This window comes from Cibotium barometz, chromosome 34, assembly GCF_041138505.1.
Source record: "Cibotium barometz isolate CiBa-2024 chromosome 34, ASM4113850v1, whole genome shotgun sequence".
Classification (NCBI taxonomy): Eukaryota; Viridiplantae; Streptophyta; class Polypodiopsida; order Cyatheales; family Cibotiaceae; genus Cibotium; species Cibotium barometz.
This window is the reverse complement of record NC_141079.1, coordinates 20,042,168-20,058,895: the sequence shown is the minus strand read 5'-3', so window position 1 is coordinate 20,058,895 and position 16,728 is coordinate 20,042,168. Positions and strand designations below refer to the sequence as shown.

Below are 16,728 nucleotides of genomic sequence, written 5' to 3'. Positions count from 1 at the left end.
GTCAAGGATAATTAACAATTGCACCACTCACGAGGTAGCAGCGGTTGATATGTATTGCACCCAGGGGCCCACCCAACCATGGTCTATGAAACATAAAAGAAGTATCTGTTTCCTCTTGTTAGAGCTTAAGAGACTTTTCTAGAAGAAATCATGAATGGATATTGGTTTGCTCATTAGGGTTCAAAGTAGGAACATGAGTTGAGTTTATTGGATACTCTTGATTGTATAGTCAAAGAAGGGAGTGGGTAGAAAAAGAAAACACACTTCAAACTTATATTCAAATGGAAACATGCCTAAAAGCTCCAACAACCCATACATTAGTCAATTACATTGTATATAACTATGTAAAACTAGTACTGCTAAAGGTTAAAGGTTTCTTGTTAGTTTATCTCAAGGCACTGATCAACAAATCATTAATTATAATTCTCTTGTGAAACAAGTTTTTACTAGTTTCTCTCAATGGGCTACTCGTCAACAAACCCTTGATGTAATTCTCTTGCGAAACCAGTTCTTAAATGGATTTGATTCTCACAATGGCTTTGATTCTTCAAAGCCACAATGGATTTGATTCTTCACAATGGCTTTGATTCTTCAAAGTGCATATGGATACTCGATTTGCCCAATATAATTGGTTGGCTATACTTATTTTTTTCATGTGAACTAGGGATTTATCACATTCAACATGATAAATAAAAAAAGCTCAACATTATGCACCTAATACAAAGGTGAGATTCACTTGCTTCCTAAAAATGCTTCAGAATATTGGGAAAACCATGATTGAGTGATGCCCTTGTAGAAAACTTCAAAATGAAAGGCTGTGCTCTCCTTTTTTTTTTTTTTTAAAGAGCTCCGACCAATTTACCTTGAAAGACCAAAGAAACAAGTTGCATGGTTAAGAAAACAATTACATTAGTTTCACTCATGATTCCATATAAATGTACATTACTAATTAATAGTATGAGGACAGTTCTCTCAAAAACGAGACTCCTATTAAGTGTGACAAAATAAACCAAAAATTGGGTTGAAACCATCAACCTAGTACACATTGCTAAAAAAGCCAATAAGGAGATGATAATACCATGATGAACCAGTTGGACAGATTTTCATGATACCTGATCTAGTCCTGACCGTAGCTAATCTAAAGTCACTTTTCAAGTGGCCCTCAAGGTGTGGATGATATGAGATTGAATAACACATGGAGTCTTCATACCATAAGCCTGAGTGTTTTCAATAGCCTTCACGCATGAAGCCCACCAAGCTCAAGGTGATCTCCCAAGAAGCATTTACTAGTATTCAGTATGCTGTGATACGCCCTCAACTAACCATGTAATACAGCCCCCAGTGATGAACCAAAGGTTTCTCCTCATCAATTTCAATTAAGTGGCTTGCCTCTGCATTCCCAAATGCAATGTTCACCTCTCTCTAAAAGCACGACAATCAAGACATGTAAGATCAACATCAAGAACTTCCCTCCTCTAGTGAACCAAGCCTCAATGCTAAAGAACCAAGAAAAAGGCTACAGGAACACCATAACCATCTACAGGAACATCTGCTAATACCTCCCATTGTCTGCTGGTGGGAGGTTCGCTGTAACAAGCTGCCTAAAATTCTTGACTCTATAGTCACAAAACAAAAGACTCCTCGTCTTGCTGTAACAAGCTGCCTAAAATTCTCGACTCTATAGTCACAAAATAAAAGACTCCTCGTCTTGTAAGATTTGTGCATCAATCCATTCCTTTTCCAAGGTCCACTGTAAGTGTCCAATCAAGCAATCTCGATACAACCAAAGTTGCCAAGAAACATGCAAAACTAACTTTGGGCTACGTTCAAGCTGTCCATGCCTCCCTTACTCACCAGTTATGCTAATAGGCTTGAGAACTGCATCCTATAAAGCTCCAATCTATCTGAATTTAGAAAACCACTTTATCGGCTTTGTAGCTCCATAGTATACCAATCCAATGTAAGGATACACCAGTTCTAGAGAAGATTTCTATCCAAATCATCAGTCTACCTAGAGTTACTACCCGTGATGTGGATTGATCAATTTGCAATATGAGAATAGTTAGGAAGTGTAGTGCCATACAAAGACTTACTAGACCCAATGATTACACACAATATTTCATATTAATTTTGTTTCAAAAAATAAGGTAGTTTTCATCACAACAGCTTGTTCCCTGTATCAATACTGTGATGGATTATTGGCGCGCCATGATTGAGATCCAACAAAATTCTAATAAGAGTATATTTTTTCTTGTATTTCAGCTGGTCTTTTGATCTACTAAGCTTGAGGACTCTTTCTTGTGCATAACACACAAAAACTCACTCGTATTTCCTGTCTAAAGAACTTTTTCAAGAACAATTTCCACATGAATGGTTAGCACCATCTTCAAGTTGTTACATAAAATAAAGAGACCAAATTTTGAATGCACAAGCTTTCCGGATGACAGAAAGCTCCTGCTCATCTTCCCTGCTTTTATGATCCTCTAAAAAGAATTTGAAAAGAGTTCAACAAATGCTTCCCATTACTTGTGACAAGGATACCGTCAGTTCAAGAGATGTGTAAAACATGGTAGATGTATGATTTCATTAGACTGTCATACTTCTAGGACAGAAATTCTGTAATGTGTGTGTGTGTGTGTGTGTGTGTGTGTGTGTGAGAGAGAGAGAGAGAGAGAGTTCACGAACTCATGAAAATACCTAGTCAAAGGTGAAGGAGGAAGCACGCTGCAATTTCTCATCATTTTGAGTCCTTGTTGAGTCTTCTGGTAAGGGGTGGTTGAGAGACCGTGGCAGTATGGGCTCAAAAGTAGAAATCAATGTGATCAAGACAAAAATGTTCAATATGAAAAAGACCATCCACATGCCTGCAAAACAAATTATATGCGTGTCAAATTACCTAGCAAATCTAGACAAGCTTCTTCAAGTTCTACACAAGCATGTGAGAACACCTCACTGCACAACAGACTGACTCAGGAATATCATCTTGCATGAGCAAACCTGGGAGGAATGAGGCATCAGTTCGTTCTTGAGCCCAGGAGAACCTGTAATGAATCATCTGAGTTAAAAATGCACACATGCAGTCTACGTGCACACACACACCTTAAGACCTTTTGTTTTGTTTTGTGGAGCATATTGAAGAAACATTGTGCAGTGGGATGTGCATTTGGTTTGGAGATCTATGCCTAGCTTACACTTTTTGCAGCATTTTATTGTTAAGTACATTCTAATGCTTAGCATGAAGAAACATGTGACATGTAGTGACTTGAAACAACTTACAAGGCTCCTGCACTTGCAGGACCTATTGCTTTGAAAAGTGACATAAGGCTCATAGAAAGGCCGTTTGCGACTCCTCGTTGACTGGTCACCTACAAAGGACCAGCTCCACAATATTGTTCTTAGCTTTTGAAAAAGCAGAAAAATCTTATCAAACAAGAAATGTACCCCTCTCTCTCTCTCTCTCTCTCTCTCTCTCTCTCTCTCTCTCACAGAGGCAGTGGATGTAGAGACTTGAGAGCCTGTATGAGGTCATAGATGCAGCCACATTTGAGTCACTCTTCTCCTCTTTATTTGTATGGGCACGTGTATTTGAGATACATACTATGGACTAATGCGGCTACCATATCTCATTCATTTTCATGTATTATCCTTAATGTAGGTAGACATGATCATCTTTACAGCTACCTAGTTTTTAAAACTATTTTTTCTTGACTTGGTCATTTCATGGACTATCCATTGATGTAGGTAGATTGTGGATGGATCATAGTCAGAAAATCTGGCTGTTCATGTTTCCTCCTGGCTCCCATCTTTGGGAGTCTAATTGCATCTTCTTCATAGTTAATCAGCTAAGCTCAATGAAAATGAAAGAGGGAGAGGGGGGGCAGAGAGAGAGAGAGAGAGAGAGAGAGAGAGAGATAAAATACCTTATATTAAACATCTTTGAGGGATCCAAAGGGTCTGTGAGACCAAACATAATAGCAATATCTCTAGATACATGGGAATAAATACATTGCCATGCGAACCTCTATGCTGGACTGTCGCTGGAGAGGTGAGCGTGCGCTGCTGATTCCTGCCCCCGCCTGCCCCTCTGCTGCCCCCACCTGCCCCACTGCTGCCCCAGCTGCTCCCGCCCTTCTTCTGCACCGCCTCTGCTGCTCCTGCATTCTGCTTCCACCTTGCTGCACCCGCCTTGTCCTCCCCCGTTTCCCTTTTTATTTCAGCAGCATTTTTATTTGGATTCAAGTCGACCGCCCACACTTTCTCGATTGGCTTTATGGCTTCTTCTGCCGCAGCCAATCTTTCGTCACCCCCACTGGCCGGGAGAATCATCAATTTTTCACAAGACGAGCTCACCTCTCTTCAGCACGACATTGATCTTGCGGTCTAGACCACCCTTTTTGGCAAGAGTTTATGGTTCCCACCCCTTTCGTTCGCAGGCTCGTGAATGGCACCTAGCAGCTCTCCCTTCAAAGCTGATTGTGCACTTCCAGGATACTCATTTGCTTCGTCAAGGCTTCTTCCAGGTTGACTTTCATTCTTCAGAAGCTACTTCTCAGGTTTTGGCTGGCAGCCCCTTCCCTCTTGGCCCTACGAAGACTTTCTTCTTTCAATACCAAGTGGGCTTTGATCCAATGGCGGAGGATCAACGCCTTACCCTAGTCTCACTGCGGTTACCTACTCTTCCTCGGTCCTATTGGAAGCTTTTAGCTTCCATAGGGGCATCCTTTGGCCAAGTTCTAGAGGTACCAGTCCTTCCAAGCTCTCCCGCCTCAGCTTCCGCGGGTCTTACCGCCACTCTTGATGGTGTACCCCGGGTCCTTGTGCTTTTTCCTGATCCATCGATTACTAACAATCATATTATTCTTCAGAGACCTGACGGATCTCATTTCTACCATAGGATGGAGAATGCAGGCAGACCTGACCATTGTCGGATTTGCCGTCGACAGGGCCACATTGCTAGAGATTTTCCCAGATCGAGGGGCCATGCTAGGAGGCGGTGTGGTCCTACCCATCAGATGCCTTCTACAATTGCCGAGACTCCAGTTGCTCCTTTGCCACAACAGACCACACAGCGTTGGGTTGTGGTTAGGGATGGCAGGCACCCTCGGACCCCCGTACCTTCCCCTTCACCCACACCCCTTGTGGAGCACCCTAACCCTTATGCAGCTCTTGCCTCACACAATGTTGATCCTTCTTTGGAGGATGAGGCTTTGCAAGCACATGATCTGCATCCTTCACAAGAGGATGCTGCATTATAGTTACAGGATGATTGTACCCTTGAGGATGATGTTGCGCATTCGCATTGTCATGGTACCTCTCCAGTTTTGAGGACTAGCCCTGGATTTTCCCCGGAGTGGGAGAGAGAGGTAAGGTTTACATCATCAGATTTTCCCTCCCTTACCTATGTGAGACGTACTTCCGCCTCTAAAGGGGGTCCTTCGTCGACCAAGAGATCCTAGGCAACTCCTAGCCTTGAACCACATACCAGTCCTAGGGTATCACACGATAATGTGGGTGTGAAGTCCTTCCCAAAATCTTCCCTAATCACAGCTGAAACACAACTAGTACTAGACCAAATCATGAGGTAGTAGGCTAGCTCACCTTCCCAAAATCTTCCCTAATCACAGTTGAAACACAGCTAGTACTAAACCAAATCATGAGGTAGTAGGCTAGCTCACCTCCCAACCATGACTAATCTCCCCAGAGTCAAAGCTCTAGGGCTCTTGCAAAATCCCATAGGCCCGTATCTAAATCTAGCATCCCATACCACCAAAGCCTGCCCGAAGGCACTCGACACGCCAATCTAGATACTCGCCATGTGCATGGCATGAGCATATCTGCTCTTTTGGTCCATGCCAAACCTTCATTGGTACATCCGCACAAGTTGACTTCATAACAACCCAGGCCCTCACTAATATATAGTGATAACTATGCCATAAATAGCTAACATGCTATAAACAGCCACTAAGCTTGTTTTATCAATCCAAGAACCCTAGCCAAGTATCAGCCTACTAATCCCTATAAGCTCAGGGGTCCCTAACCCCACTGGATGAGGTCCCTAATTCATAGATTGTTGTCCAAGTATATCACATACTTTCCCTCTTCAAGCATTTACTCTTAGATGAAAATAGGAAAATGCTTTCTCAACCTAGTTGACTCCCAATAGCCGCATGCTTAACACTATCATAGGCGAACTCAACCATTGGGAGATGCTTCTCCTCATCAAATGGTCTCTTGAAGATGTCTGCAAGAAGCATATCCTCCAAAACCTGATTCACCCTCTCTGTTTGCCCATCACACTGAGGATGATCAGAGGAACTCATATTCAACGTAGTCTCCAATCCCTCCTCCGCCTTTTCGTCTTTTTTTCCCCAACCCTGCCTTCCTCAGTGTTGAGCAGTTGTTGCTTGGACAAGATTTTGTTTATCGTGTGGCTTGGTTCGCGCCGCCTTTGGTCCTTACCCCAACAAGAATTCCATGGCACCACTCTGACAACCTCAATTGTGGCTGCCCCTCTTTGTCCATCTTTTTCCGAAGTGGACCTCCAGCTCCTCGCATTGATAGTCACCTCCCTCGAGGCCTCCACCTTGGTTTGCAAGATTGTGAGTGGCCGCCTGCCGCTCGGACTTCTCAGGGATCTAGTGTAGGCTGCTGGTCTCATCGGCGAACTGGAAAAGATTACTAATATTCATTCTCTTGGGCATGGATACTACCAGGTGGAGTTTGATCACCTATAGCATCAGATCAAGTCTTGCGGTTCAGCCCCGTCGCACTATGAACGGCCTAGGCTGTCTTTGCAAGGTGGTAGCATGGCTTCAACCCAGCATCTAAGTCCCTAGCAGATGTGTCGGGCTTCCCAGTTACAGTTTGCTTTCCTGGCCTCAGGAAGAAGTACCTTCCCCTACTCCCAGTGATTGATAGAGTTATTGGGAGAGTGGTGGAAATCCCCCCCTCCCCCCCCAAAAAAAAAAAATAATTTAATAAATAAAAATTTGTCGCTTCGGTTTTAGGATTCCCTCCCTTCGCATCTACATCGCCGCTTCGAAGTCCGTTCCTCATGTCGTTTTCTCTTATGTAGAGAGTTGACTGATCTAGCCTCCTCGCATAGTGCTTCAATTGCTATCAAATGGGGCATCTTGCTAGAGCAAGCCCTCGTTGTCAATCTAGGCCAGCGCCACCAATAGTCCCTCCCCCTAGTCCCGGCACAGCTCCTCATCACGGCAGAGGAGGTGAATCCAATCCTCAGAATCCAGAGCACGAGGTCTCGGCCCTCCACGATCTTGGGATAGGCAAGTGGCAAGCTGTCGGTCCGAGGTGGAACCGTTGCCACGAGTCCAGGGCAAAGTGGTGCCATTAGGCACACCAACCTACTGGGCCTCAGGAGATACAGTTATGTTAGAGAACCGTTTTGAGCATTTATCTCCCCCCCCCTCCTTTGCCTGTCACGTCTCGAGACCCGATGCTAGTCTCCCCTTTTCGAAAACCATTCTCTCGTCATGATCCGCTTCCCAATGTGCAGATACCTCTTACATCTTCTGGCCCTTCCGCACCCCCGATGGACCCGGCCCCTCAACCGCCACCCCCTCACCGCCCTTATGAGCCCCCCTCTTCCTCCAGCAGCATGGGGAGGAGAGCACACCCCCCCCTCCTCTACAAAGCTGCATTTGTACTTGCCTACGTGGCCATTCTTTTGTTAACTAATAGAAGGATCTCTTTTCAAGAGAGAAATAAATAAGTGTCTAGAAAACTTCAAGTCCTTGTCACTACCTATATCAAAAGGTAGTCCATACAACCTGAAAAACTGCTCAATAAACTGTTGCACCAATTCAATTGCCTGTCACTTTTGTAGGTAAAAATCACGCCATCTTCGTCAATCTATCTACCACCACATCATGCCCCCTACTGGTCCGTGGAAAACCTACAATGAAGTCCATGAAAATACTCTCCATTTACCTTGTGGGATCTCTAGAGGATACAACATACCTCTAGCCCTAAGGCGTTCATCCTTATTCACTTGACATTGACGACACTTCAACACAGTCCTAAATATACACCTTCATCTTAGGCTAGAAAAAAATCCGTTATACCAAATTATAGGTTCATTGTGTGCCCTAGGATGACCTATTGTGTACGAGCGTCATGACATTCATACACGATCCTTTTCCTAATCTCAGTGTTATTAGGTACACAAATCTTCTCAACCCAGAACAACAATCCATTCTGGATAAGGAATAAGACAACCTGCCACACTCACATATGGCATGACTCTTGAGTCTCCGTCTAAATCTATGGAGATCCTTGCATGGACCTCCTACCATTACCGACCAAAATGATTGTTCATCTCACATAACCCTCTTAGAGAGTCATAAAGGTTAGCCCTAATCTTAGTAGTTCACCTCCCCAATTCTACTCAAGGGATCCACCACTCAGTTCAGGCTACCTTCCAATACTTTATTTCCATATCAAAGTCTTGCATCAACTCAGCACATTGTACCTTTCTCCACCTCAACACAGGTCTATCACAAATGTACTTAATCGACTCATGGTCGGTCAACACAACAAACCCAGGCCCTCACTTATTTAATGATAAAACTACACCATAAACAGATAACATGCTATAAACAACCATTAAGCCTATTTTATCAATCCACGAACCAACTCAGTTTGGCCCGCAGTTTCTTTTTTAAGGCTAGGGGAGCAGATCCTATTATACTTGTCCATGTAGGGGCATAGCTTTGAGATGTTTGCTTCAAGATATCTCCAAGTTACGACACATACCACCTCCACTGAGTATTGATCCACTTGGGAGATTATTGCTAGTATCACGGCGTGACATATCTAGAAGACAGATGCTCGGAGGCCTTTGAGGGTATTCATGTTTATGACACCTAGTGTATTTGCATATATGGAGTGACATCATTCATACTCTTTTGGCCCTTGGGCCCATGTACGCACGTCTTCGAAAGCTGTGCAAACAAAATGCAACAGATTTATCAAAGAGTGGAACCATGGTATTTTCTTCTCTTCCACTTCTACGAGGCTTTTATGGCAGGCATAGTGCACCCAATTGGTTTAGATCTCCCTATATTTTGGTTTGACATCTCCCTTTGTATAACCTTATATTATTCGAGTAGTTAAATAAAACCATGAAGAATTTCTCAAATGAGTAGATCAACGGCTGTGCCTCTGCCTCTTCTTGGAGGGGGGAAAAACTGTAGAGAGTTAAAAAGATGCCGTTGCCTAGCCGTTTCCATTTCTCAGTTTCACTCAGTATGCGTTTTGTTGACATCTGCCGCTTCCGTTCCAATTTCCATTCATTTTTTAAGCTGCCAGACATGGAGGTCAATGCCTTCGAAGACAATGCTTTGTTTGATTGCTTTGATATGCCATCAAAGAAAGAGGTCATCTGGCTAGAGATTGCCCTAGGAGGACAAGGCATACAATAAAGGCCAAAGGCCCAGCCGCAACAACCCACTCTTCCATCTCCATGCCAAAAGTAGAGGGAAGGCACCGTCCACGCCCTTGCCATATTGGCAGATTTTTGCATTTTGGCTTTGGGAAACAGGACCAGCAGCTGCCTTGCGATATTGCAAGCCGACCCATGCAAAGGTTGTCAATCATCTTAGTTTCCAAGGCCCTTTGATGACCATCCCTCCGTCTTCTCCTCTCAGGTTTTCAGAGCCTCTAATTCTATGTTTTACCACTGTCAATTTTTCTGTGGATGATCCCTATTTTATATGCACACACTTTTTTTTGTAAAAGGCTATAATTCTATTGCTTCACTATACAAAGAAAGAAAGAACTTAAAAAAGAGGCAAACTTCTTAAAGAGCAATCACAGAAGCTAAAAACACTGAAAAAACAAAGCCAACTGGCCATCATCAATCTCATCCAAGTGGATGTAATCAAACAAAGACAGATGCAAGGATTGACGAAAGTAGGGATATCATGCAATCCTTACGGAATGAAAAACCAACTGATTTCTTGCATGCCATATTGTCCATAAAGCGCAATATCTAGTACAGATTACAAAGGGTTGTGTATGATCAAATGTATAAGACCACCTGCCAAAGAGCCAAAAAATCTCGAGAAGGAATACCTTGGAAATCAAAGCCGAAGAAAATGTGAAATTTGGCAAAGTAAATTTTGGGTTTGCCGATAAGACCAAAAAAGATGCATCACTGTTTCCTATATACAAGGGCAAGAAGGGCATTTCGGTGCAGCTATGTCGTTTTTCAAGAAGTTCTTCAACTAGGAGCACTCACGAGTCCCAACAAGCATTGCCATAAAAACAATCTAGATTTGAGCAGCAATTTACTATGCCAAATTTTCTTTAGATTTTGTTTCCACCAATGGGTTGTCCTAGTGAGGAGCCAAATCTTATTAACTCGATCGACAAACCAAGGCGCAGGAATAATCAACCTATAGATCAAAGCAACCGAAACCCGAGAGACAGAGAATCTAGGATAAGGTCCAAAATCTGCCCTATGGAAAATCCAATCCTCCGTTCTTTCACCATGCAGAACAACCATAAGAGGAGTAAGAGACTGCAATTGTTCCTGTAACATGCGCCATAACTATATGCACACAAGAGTAAAAGACTGCAATTGTTCCTGTAACATGCGCCATAACTATATGCATACAAGAGGAGTAAAAGACTGTAGTTGTTCCTGTAACATGCGCCATAACTATATGCGCGCACGCGAGCGCACACACACACACATGTGTGCATACATACGAATGTATGTAGATATAGATGTAGATGTATGTTTATTCGTATATGTATATGAATACGTAAATAAGGTACAAAGACTACATGTTTGGGCTGGTTTATTATGAGTACATAGTTCCAAAAAAAATAAACATCGATGATGCTTGAGGTCTAAAAAGAGAACTCACCACTGAGTTGTTTATCATGAGAAATGACCCAGTCACAATGCAAATCTGCAAAGAAATAACATTAATCAGGTATTTAACTCAATGAAAAACACTTAAGAGAGGATTTATGATTGGGACACAAGTCAATTCTCCATAAAATTTGGTCTTATTTACACACAATGATGATTACTTGGGTAAAATTATTGGAGACGCAAACTTAAAGAATGTGAACAATCAAGTATATTAAGTGTGAGTGTGTATGTGTGTGTGTGCGCGCGCACTCGCGTGTGTATGTGTGTTTCTCATAGACCCTTTTAAAGACCTTAACACACCTTTACTTCTTTCTTTCTTACCATCCCCCACAACCAACCCTCCCCCCATGTCTGGGGCCATGCATGAGCTGTTGATCTGCAATGGAATGTCTCGTTGGCCCACCTTTCCCTACCTACTTTCCCCATAGCAATCAGTATTCACATGATCATCTTTTTAGGTAGCTAGAATTTCCATAACTCATAAACATTTCATGAATTCATTGTAATACCTTTTGGTCTCATAGACCTTTTGAGTCTTTTGGCATAAATATAACTTTCTTTCTATCTTTCTTACTCAAACATTTCTGAGAATAGCGGTCCTTGCCAAATCATCCATAGCATCTATAATATCCAAACTAGCCACAACCAAGAGGATATATTATGCACTCAAAATTCGTGCAATCAAGATGAAATTAAGAGCTGGCCTTTGAACAAATACATTTTTTTAAGTCTCTCGTTATACTTTCGTCAATCAACAGCAATTTTAATAAGAAGCTTTTCTTGGTGTTATTATGCAAATCTGGAAATAATTTACTTGAGTTAATTTGAATAAATTAATCTTTTATATATATATATATATATATATATATATATATATATATATATATATATATATATATATATATATATATATATATATATATATATATATATATATATATATTTATATTTATATTTATATTTATATGTTTATATATTTATATATATATATATATCATAAAAAAGCTAGAAGTATTTTACTGGCAAAAACATCATGTCACAAAAGTCATATTGCTTTTGGTCTTGTAAGAATCTCCATATTGAAACACAATCATGAATGATGGAGGATTTTAACTGGAGGGAAGGATTCTCCTCTCCTCGGGCTGGCCACTGTGGGAGGAGAAGGCTATTTCATAAAGGGGGGGGGGGGGGGGAGCCACATAGCTAGTCTATAGTGCCAAGTGGGCTCACTACCACTGATAAATGGGCTATGCCGCCAAATCCTCAAGAAGGCCTCGCGGTGCTGCCGCATATGATCGGAACCACCCTGAAGCTTCCCCCACTGTTTACGGAGGGTATGAATGATATCAAGCCAAGCTGGATGGACTCTGCTCATAGGGGGAGGGTTCCCTAAATGGCCTCACTACTACAACGAGCTCTCCAAATGTGCCACGCAGCAATACTACTACAAATCTCCCATCTCTAGTTGGAGTCGAGAGTCTATTGATCATTGGAGAGAGCTGGAACTGGTACCACAAAAATATAGAGATTAGAGACCTCTCCCCGATCCTCCTCCTCATATGTCATGGCAACCTCAGCCTCAGTGGCCCAAGCAACTGAGCCCCAAGTAACTGTGCGAAAGAGGCCCTATCCATCGTGAAAATGCGCAGAATCTGCTGCCACACGTATCCCAAAGGCACTAACACTAGGACTCCTGTAGATGGCCACACCATGAACAAACTTTTGGACCTACCTCCTATGGCCAACCATGTCAAGCTTTTAGCTTAATTAACATGATTATAATATCTTAATGATTAAATACTTGAGTAAACATGAGGCAAAGAGTGGAAAGCTGTGTTGTTTGCATTGAGACACAAGGCCTTGTTAAATAGGGCCTGAAGAGGTACAAATGAAGAGGCACGCATCCCTAATGAAAGGGTGTGACTCTTGAATGAATAGTTATATCCTTTGGATGTAGAGATGTGTCCTTTGATAAATATATGTGTCCCTTTGAGGAGATGTGTCCTTTGGTAATGACCCATGTGATAGGGTGTGACCCTTCACTGGTGTCCTTTCAATGATTAAGAGTAATTAAGGATAATTAAGGATAATTAAGAGAGATGAAGTCACAATCGTGAACATTCCCTCCCACTTAAAATAAGACTCCGGCTAAATAAGAGACTTTTGTTGAAGATCTTCATCATTAGGCCATTTATGCTTGTGGTCAAGCTTGCACTGAGAAATATTGAAGACGTTTCCTCTATTGTCTTGCTGTCGTGCTTTAAATGCTAAATCCCTAGCATCATTTTCTAATGTCTTCTTCTTTGTCTACTTCCAAATGTTGGGCTTGAAGTTGACTTGGCTATGTTGCGATGTAGAAGAATCTGAAGATCGAACCATGAATTCTCTCAATGATACTTGAATAGTATCGGTTAAAGTGTTCTGCTTCATAGTAGTAAAGTACTCATCGAAGTTGTTACAAGAATGCTTGAAATTCTCTGTAGTGTTGAAAACTTTACTCTCTTGCTTGATATCAACAATTGTGTCATCCCATGTGGGTAAGGTTGAAACAAGTGTTATATCCGCTTTTGTAATCTTTGTGTCTTCAAAGAAGTCCATCGTTGGTGACTCATCATCTTGAGATAAAGAATCCAAGGTCTTTTCAACATCATCTTGCTATTTCTTCTGAAGTCATGCTGAAAGAATCCTCAATGTTGTCATCAACTAACTCAATAAAGTTTGCCATATCTGTGTCAAGGCTAGGACTAACATGAATTGCATGAGCTACTGCATGTTTTCCTTTTGAATTATCGGAACAGCCTTCTAAAGTTGAAGATTCCACATTACCGTTTTGAGGAGCATTGGGTCGTTTAGGGCATTCAAACCATCTATGGTTGCCATTACAAATTATACACAATCCTATCTTTTGTTGTTCACGAGGAGGCAACGCTATTGCAATACGAGGAGTGCGAGATTGATCACGTCCCGAGTCTCGTCCACAATCAGATGCACGTGGTTGAAGGAACTGCTGACGCTGAGAATGATTAAAAGATGACCCTTCTTGTCAGTGAGGTTGCTCCGAATGTTGCCAGGGGGAGTTGGGTCGGAATTGAAGGTTGTCCGATGAGAATTGTTGATAACCTTCACGAGCCATACGTGAACCATTGCCATAATAACCTTGAGAGGCCGATGTTTGAGAATTCGGATTCAAATCCACTACACGCTCCGCATAATGAGTGGCAGTAGCAAGGTCGACAGGGTTGTACTTTTGCAAATTGGTACGAAACATGGGTTTTAAACCTTCAATGAAGGCATGAAGCTTGTTCGCGGGGAACAAAAAATCAATCTTCAGTATCAGATTGGTGAATTGCGAGATATAAGAAGCCAAAGAACCAGTTTGGTCTAAGTGGCATAAATGAGTTCGGGCTTGAAAATCCACATTGGCAAGAATGAACTGCTTACAAATGACCCGCTCAAATTTTTCCCACATCGTAACCGTTTTTCCAACATGTTGTCGTTGTTGCCAACAAAGTAAGGTAATATCCTTAAGTAAGGCAAATGTAATCCTCTTGGCATCGATAAGGACCATCAAGTCAAAATACAGGCGAAGTTTGTAAAGCCATTGTTCAAGTGTATGCTTATTGCATTGTCCTCCATAGGACTCAAGGGGTTTAACTTCCAATTTCTTTGTTTTACTAGCTTGCAAAAGACAATAAAGAGTCTTAAGATCGTTACCTTCCACCTCAAGAGGAATGTTGTCTTCATTGTCTGGTACTGATGTTGTGATGTCGACTGCTAGTAGAGAACTGGTATGAGAACGGCGATCCGTCTACAATGTTGGATCTGAGAAGCCAATGTGGCCATGGACTCTTGAAGTTGCTGTTGAAGCTGCTATTGCATCTGTTGCAAAGCCTGCTTCCAATCCGTTGGAGCTAGATTGTTAGGCTGGTGGGTTTCATCCTCCATAGTAGTAGGCTCAGATAAAGACTCTGCAAATTGAGGCTCCGGGGGTTGTGGTTGTTGACGCCTTTGCGCCCTGGTGAGAACCATCAGCAAGTAGGGGGAGAAGATACATTATGTGAATTGGAGAAGGTAGATTACAAGCTGGAGAGGCTGTTAGAGACCATCATGTATAGGTAGGAAGATCAGGTGGAACTAAGAGCACTAGAATTGGTTTTTGTCAATGAAGAAGAAGTGGAGGGAGTTTTCATTTCTATGTAAACCATAAATCCCAATTTGCACACCTGAAGTGCGTAGTACCCATACAATGATGAATTGTGGCTTTCTTGAACATTAAAGTGCCACATTGTCCTCGCTGTTGTTTGTGATGTATTTTGCGTTTTTTTTTTTTTAATGATGGAAACAACAAGGTATATGGGTTGATCACACGTGAGATGTGTGTGTTTGAAGAAGCCCGGCTGAATGTAGGTACTGCAGGAGTCGGGCACTAAGCAAAAGTTGCAAATAATGGAGACATGTGATGCCGAAAGGTTGGAACAACGCCATGAACACGTGCAGGCCAAGAACCATGTACAGAAGGGGGAGAAGTTGCCACCAGAGAAACCACCAAGAAAAGCACAAAGGGGTTGGCCGTTTTTTTTTTTGTTTTTCTTTGTATTTCTTTTTCTCTCTGAGTTGGCCGTAGAAAGTCGCCCGGAAGAAGCCATCGAGGAGGGGAACTGACTTGTTAAATCACCACGAGGAGAGGGGCTGGCTGAAATCCGTCGAATAGAGGAGGGGGCTGTTTGCGTAGGAGGAAAAAAAACATTGAAAGTGGGGGCAGGGGCTGTTTGCACAAACGCTGGCCCACCTTTTTTTTCTAGCGCTGGCCGGCATACGGGCTAAAGGGGGGCCGAGGGGGGGATACGTGGCTGGGCCATGGGCTTGGTGTAAAGCCTTAAAAAAGGCTAAGGCATAATAAGTAAAGCCTTTGATAGGCTTTTTAATTTTAAAAAAACTTCAGCACATAAGTTTTTATGAAACTCGTCATTTTTTTTGTTGAAGAGGAGCAACTCCTGGCTGAAGGGGGCACGAGGCTTGGAAAGGCTTCCCTAAGGGCATAGGGTAGCAGGTAAACACCTCAATTATTGCGTCTCATCACTTCTGTCCTGATTTATGCTTTTTTTTGCATATGGGCTACTGCACCAGCACTATTCAGCAAAAATTGGCAAAATTGGGCTGAATTTCATGGGGCATTTCATGAAATCCCAATGTCGAAAAAATAAGTACACCAAAAGGCCATCTTCTCCCCGTCATTTTCGCCTAGGGACTGCTCTCAAGGACTCCCCAAGCTCCTCTGCACGCAAGGGTGTGAACAAGAAAGTCCGAAGAGTGGGAGGGACCACCTCTCTCATATGCCACCAGACCCACTCGTGGGCGTCCAACACATGAGAGGATAAAGGGGCCATCCATGAGAAGAGAGCACAAGAAGTCTGTGGCAAGGGCCTGCATCTAGGAGGGATCCGCAACTATGGATCAATCCTCACCTCACAATCTGCGGGCGGATACCATCCCTCTGCCTGTGTGAGCCTGAAATCTCAAAGAAAAGATCCTCTCTAAAGACCAAGCACCTCTGAAAGCACTGCGGTCCTCCCAAACCCTCAATGTTCCATGAAACAATCTGCATAACTAAGAGTGATGGGAGGCGAAGCTGCCGAATCGCCCTCCACTCGATCTCCACTCAAAGAGTCTTGGGCATGGGTTTGGATGGAGAGTAATCACTTTGTCCTAGGGCAAAGCCGTGCCAGATGGGCACGAATACTACCCTCCATGTGAAGCCACTTTATCCAGGCCCTGGAATATGCATTCTCTAGTAGGCTCCACCTATCACAATGAAGGCATCT

General features: G+C 42.7%; 1 protein-coding gene across 1 annotated transcript in view; it reads right to left on the bottom strand.

Moving 5' to 3' along the window:
• Positions 1-2,105: 2,105 nt before the first annotated feature.
• The window catches only part of LOC147618766 (protein ZINC INDUCED FACILITATOR-LIKE 1-like), a 94,012-nt gene continuing 79,389 nt past the window's right edge, over positions 2,106-16,728 (bottom strand). The window contains exons 13-18 of the mRNA XM_086774369.1: positions 14,621-14,714; positions 11,207-11,319; positions 10,896-10,940; positions 3,277-3,365; positions 2,998-3,041; positions 2,106-2,864 (exon numbers count right to left, since the gene is read on the bottom strand). Of these exons, the coding sequence (XP_086630495.1) occupies positions 2,698-2,864; positions 2,998-3,041; positions 3,277-3,365; positions 10,896-10,940; positions 11,207-11,319; positions 14,621-14,714 (552 nt within the window). The 3' untranslated portion in view covers positions 2,106-2,697. The remainder of the gene's footprint in view (positions 2,865-2,997; positions 3,042-3,276; positions 3,366-10,895; positions 10,941-11,206; positions 11,320-14,620; positions 14,715-16,728) is intronic.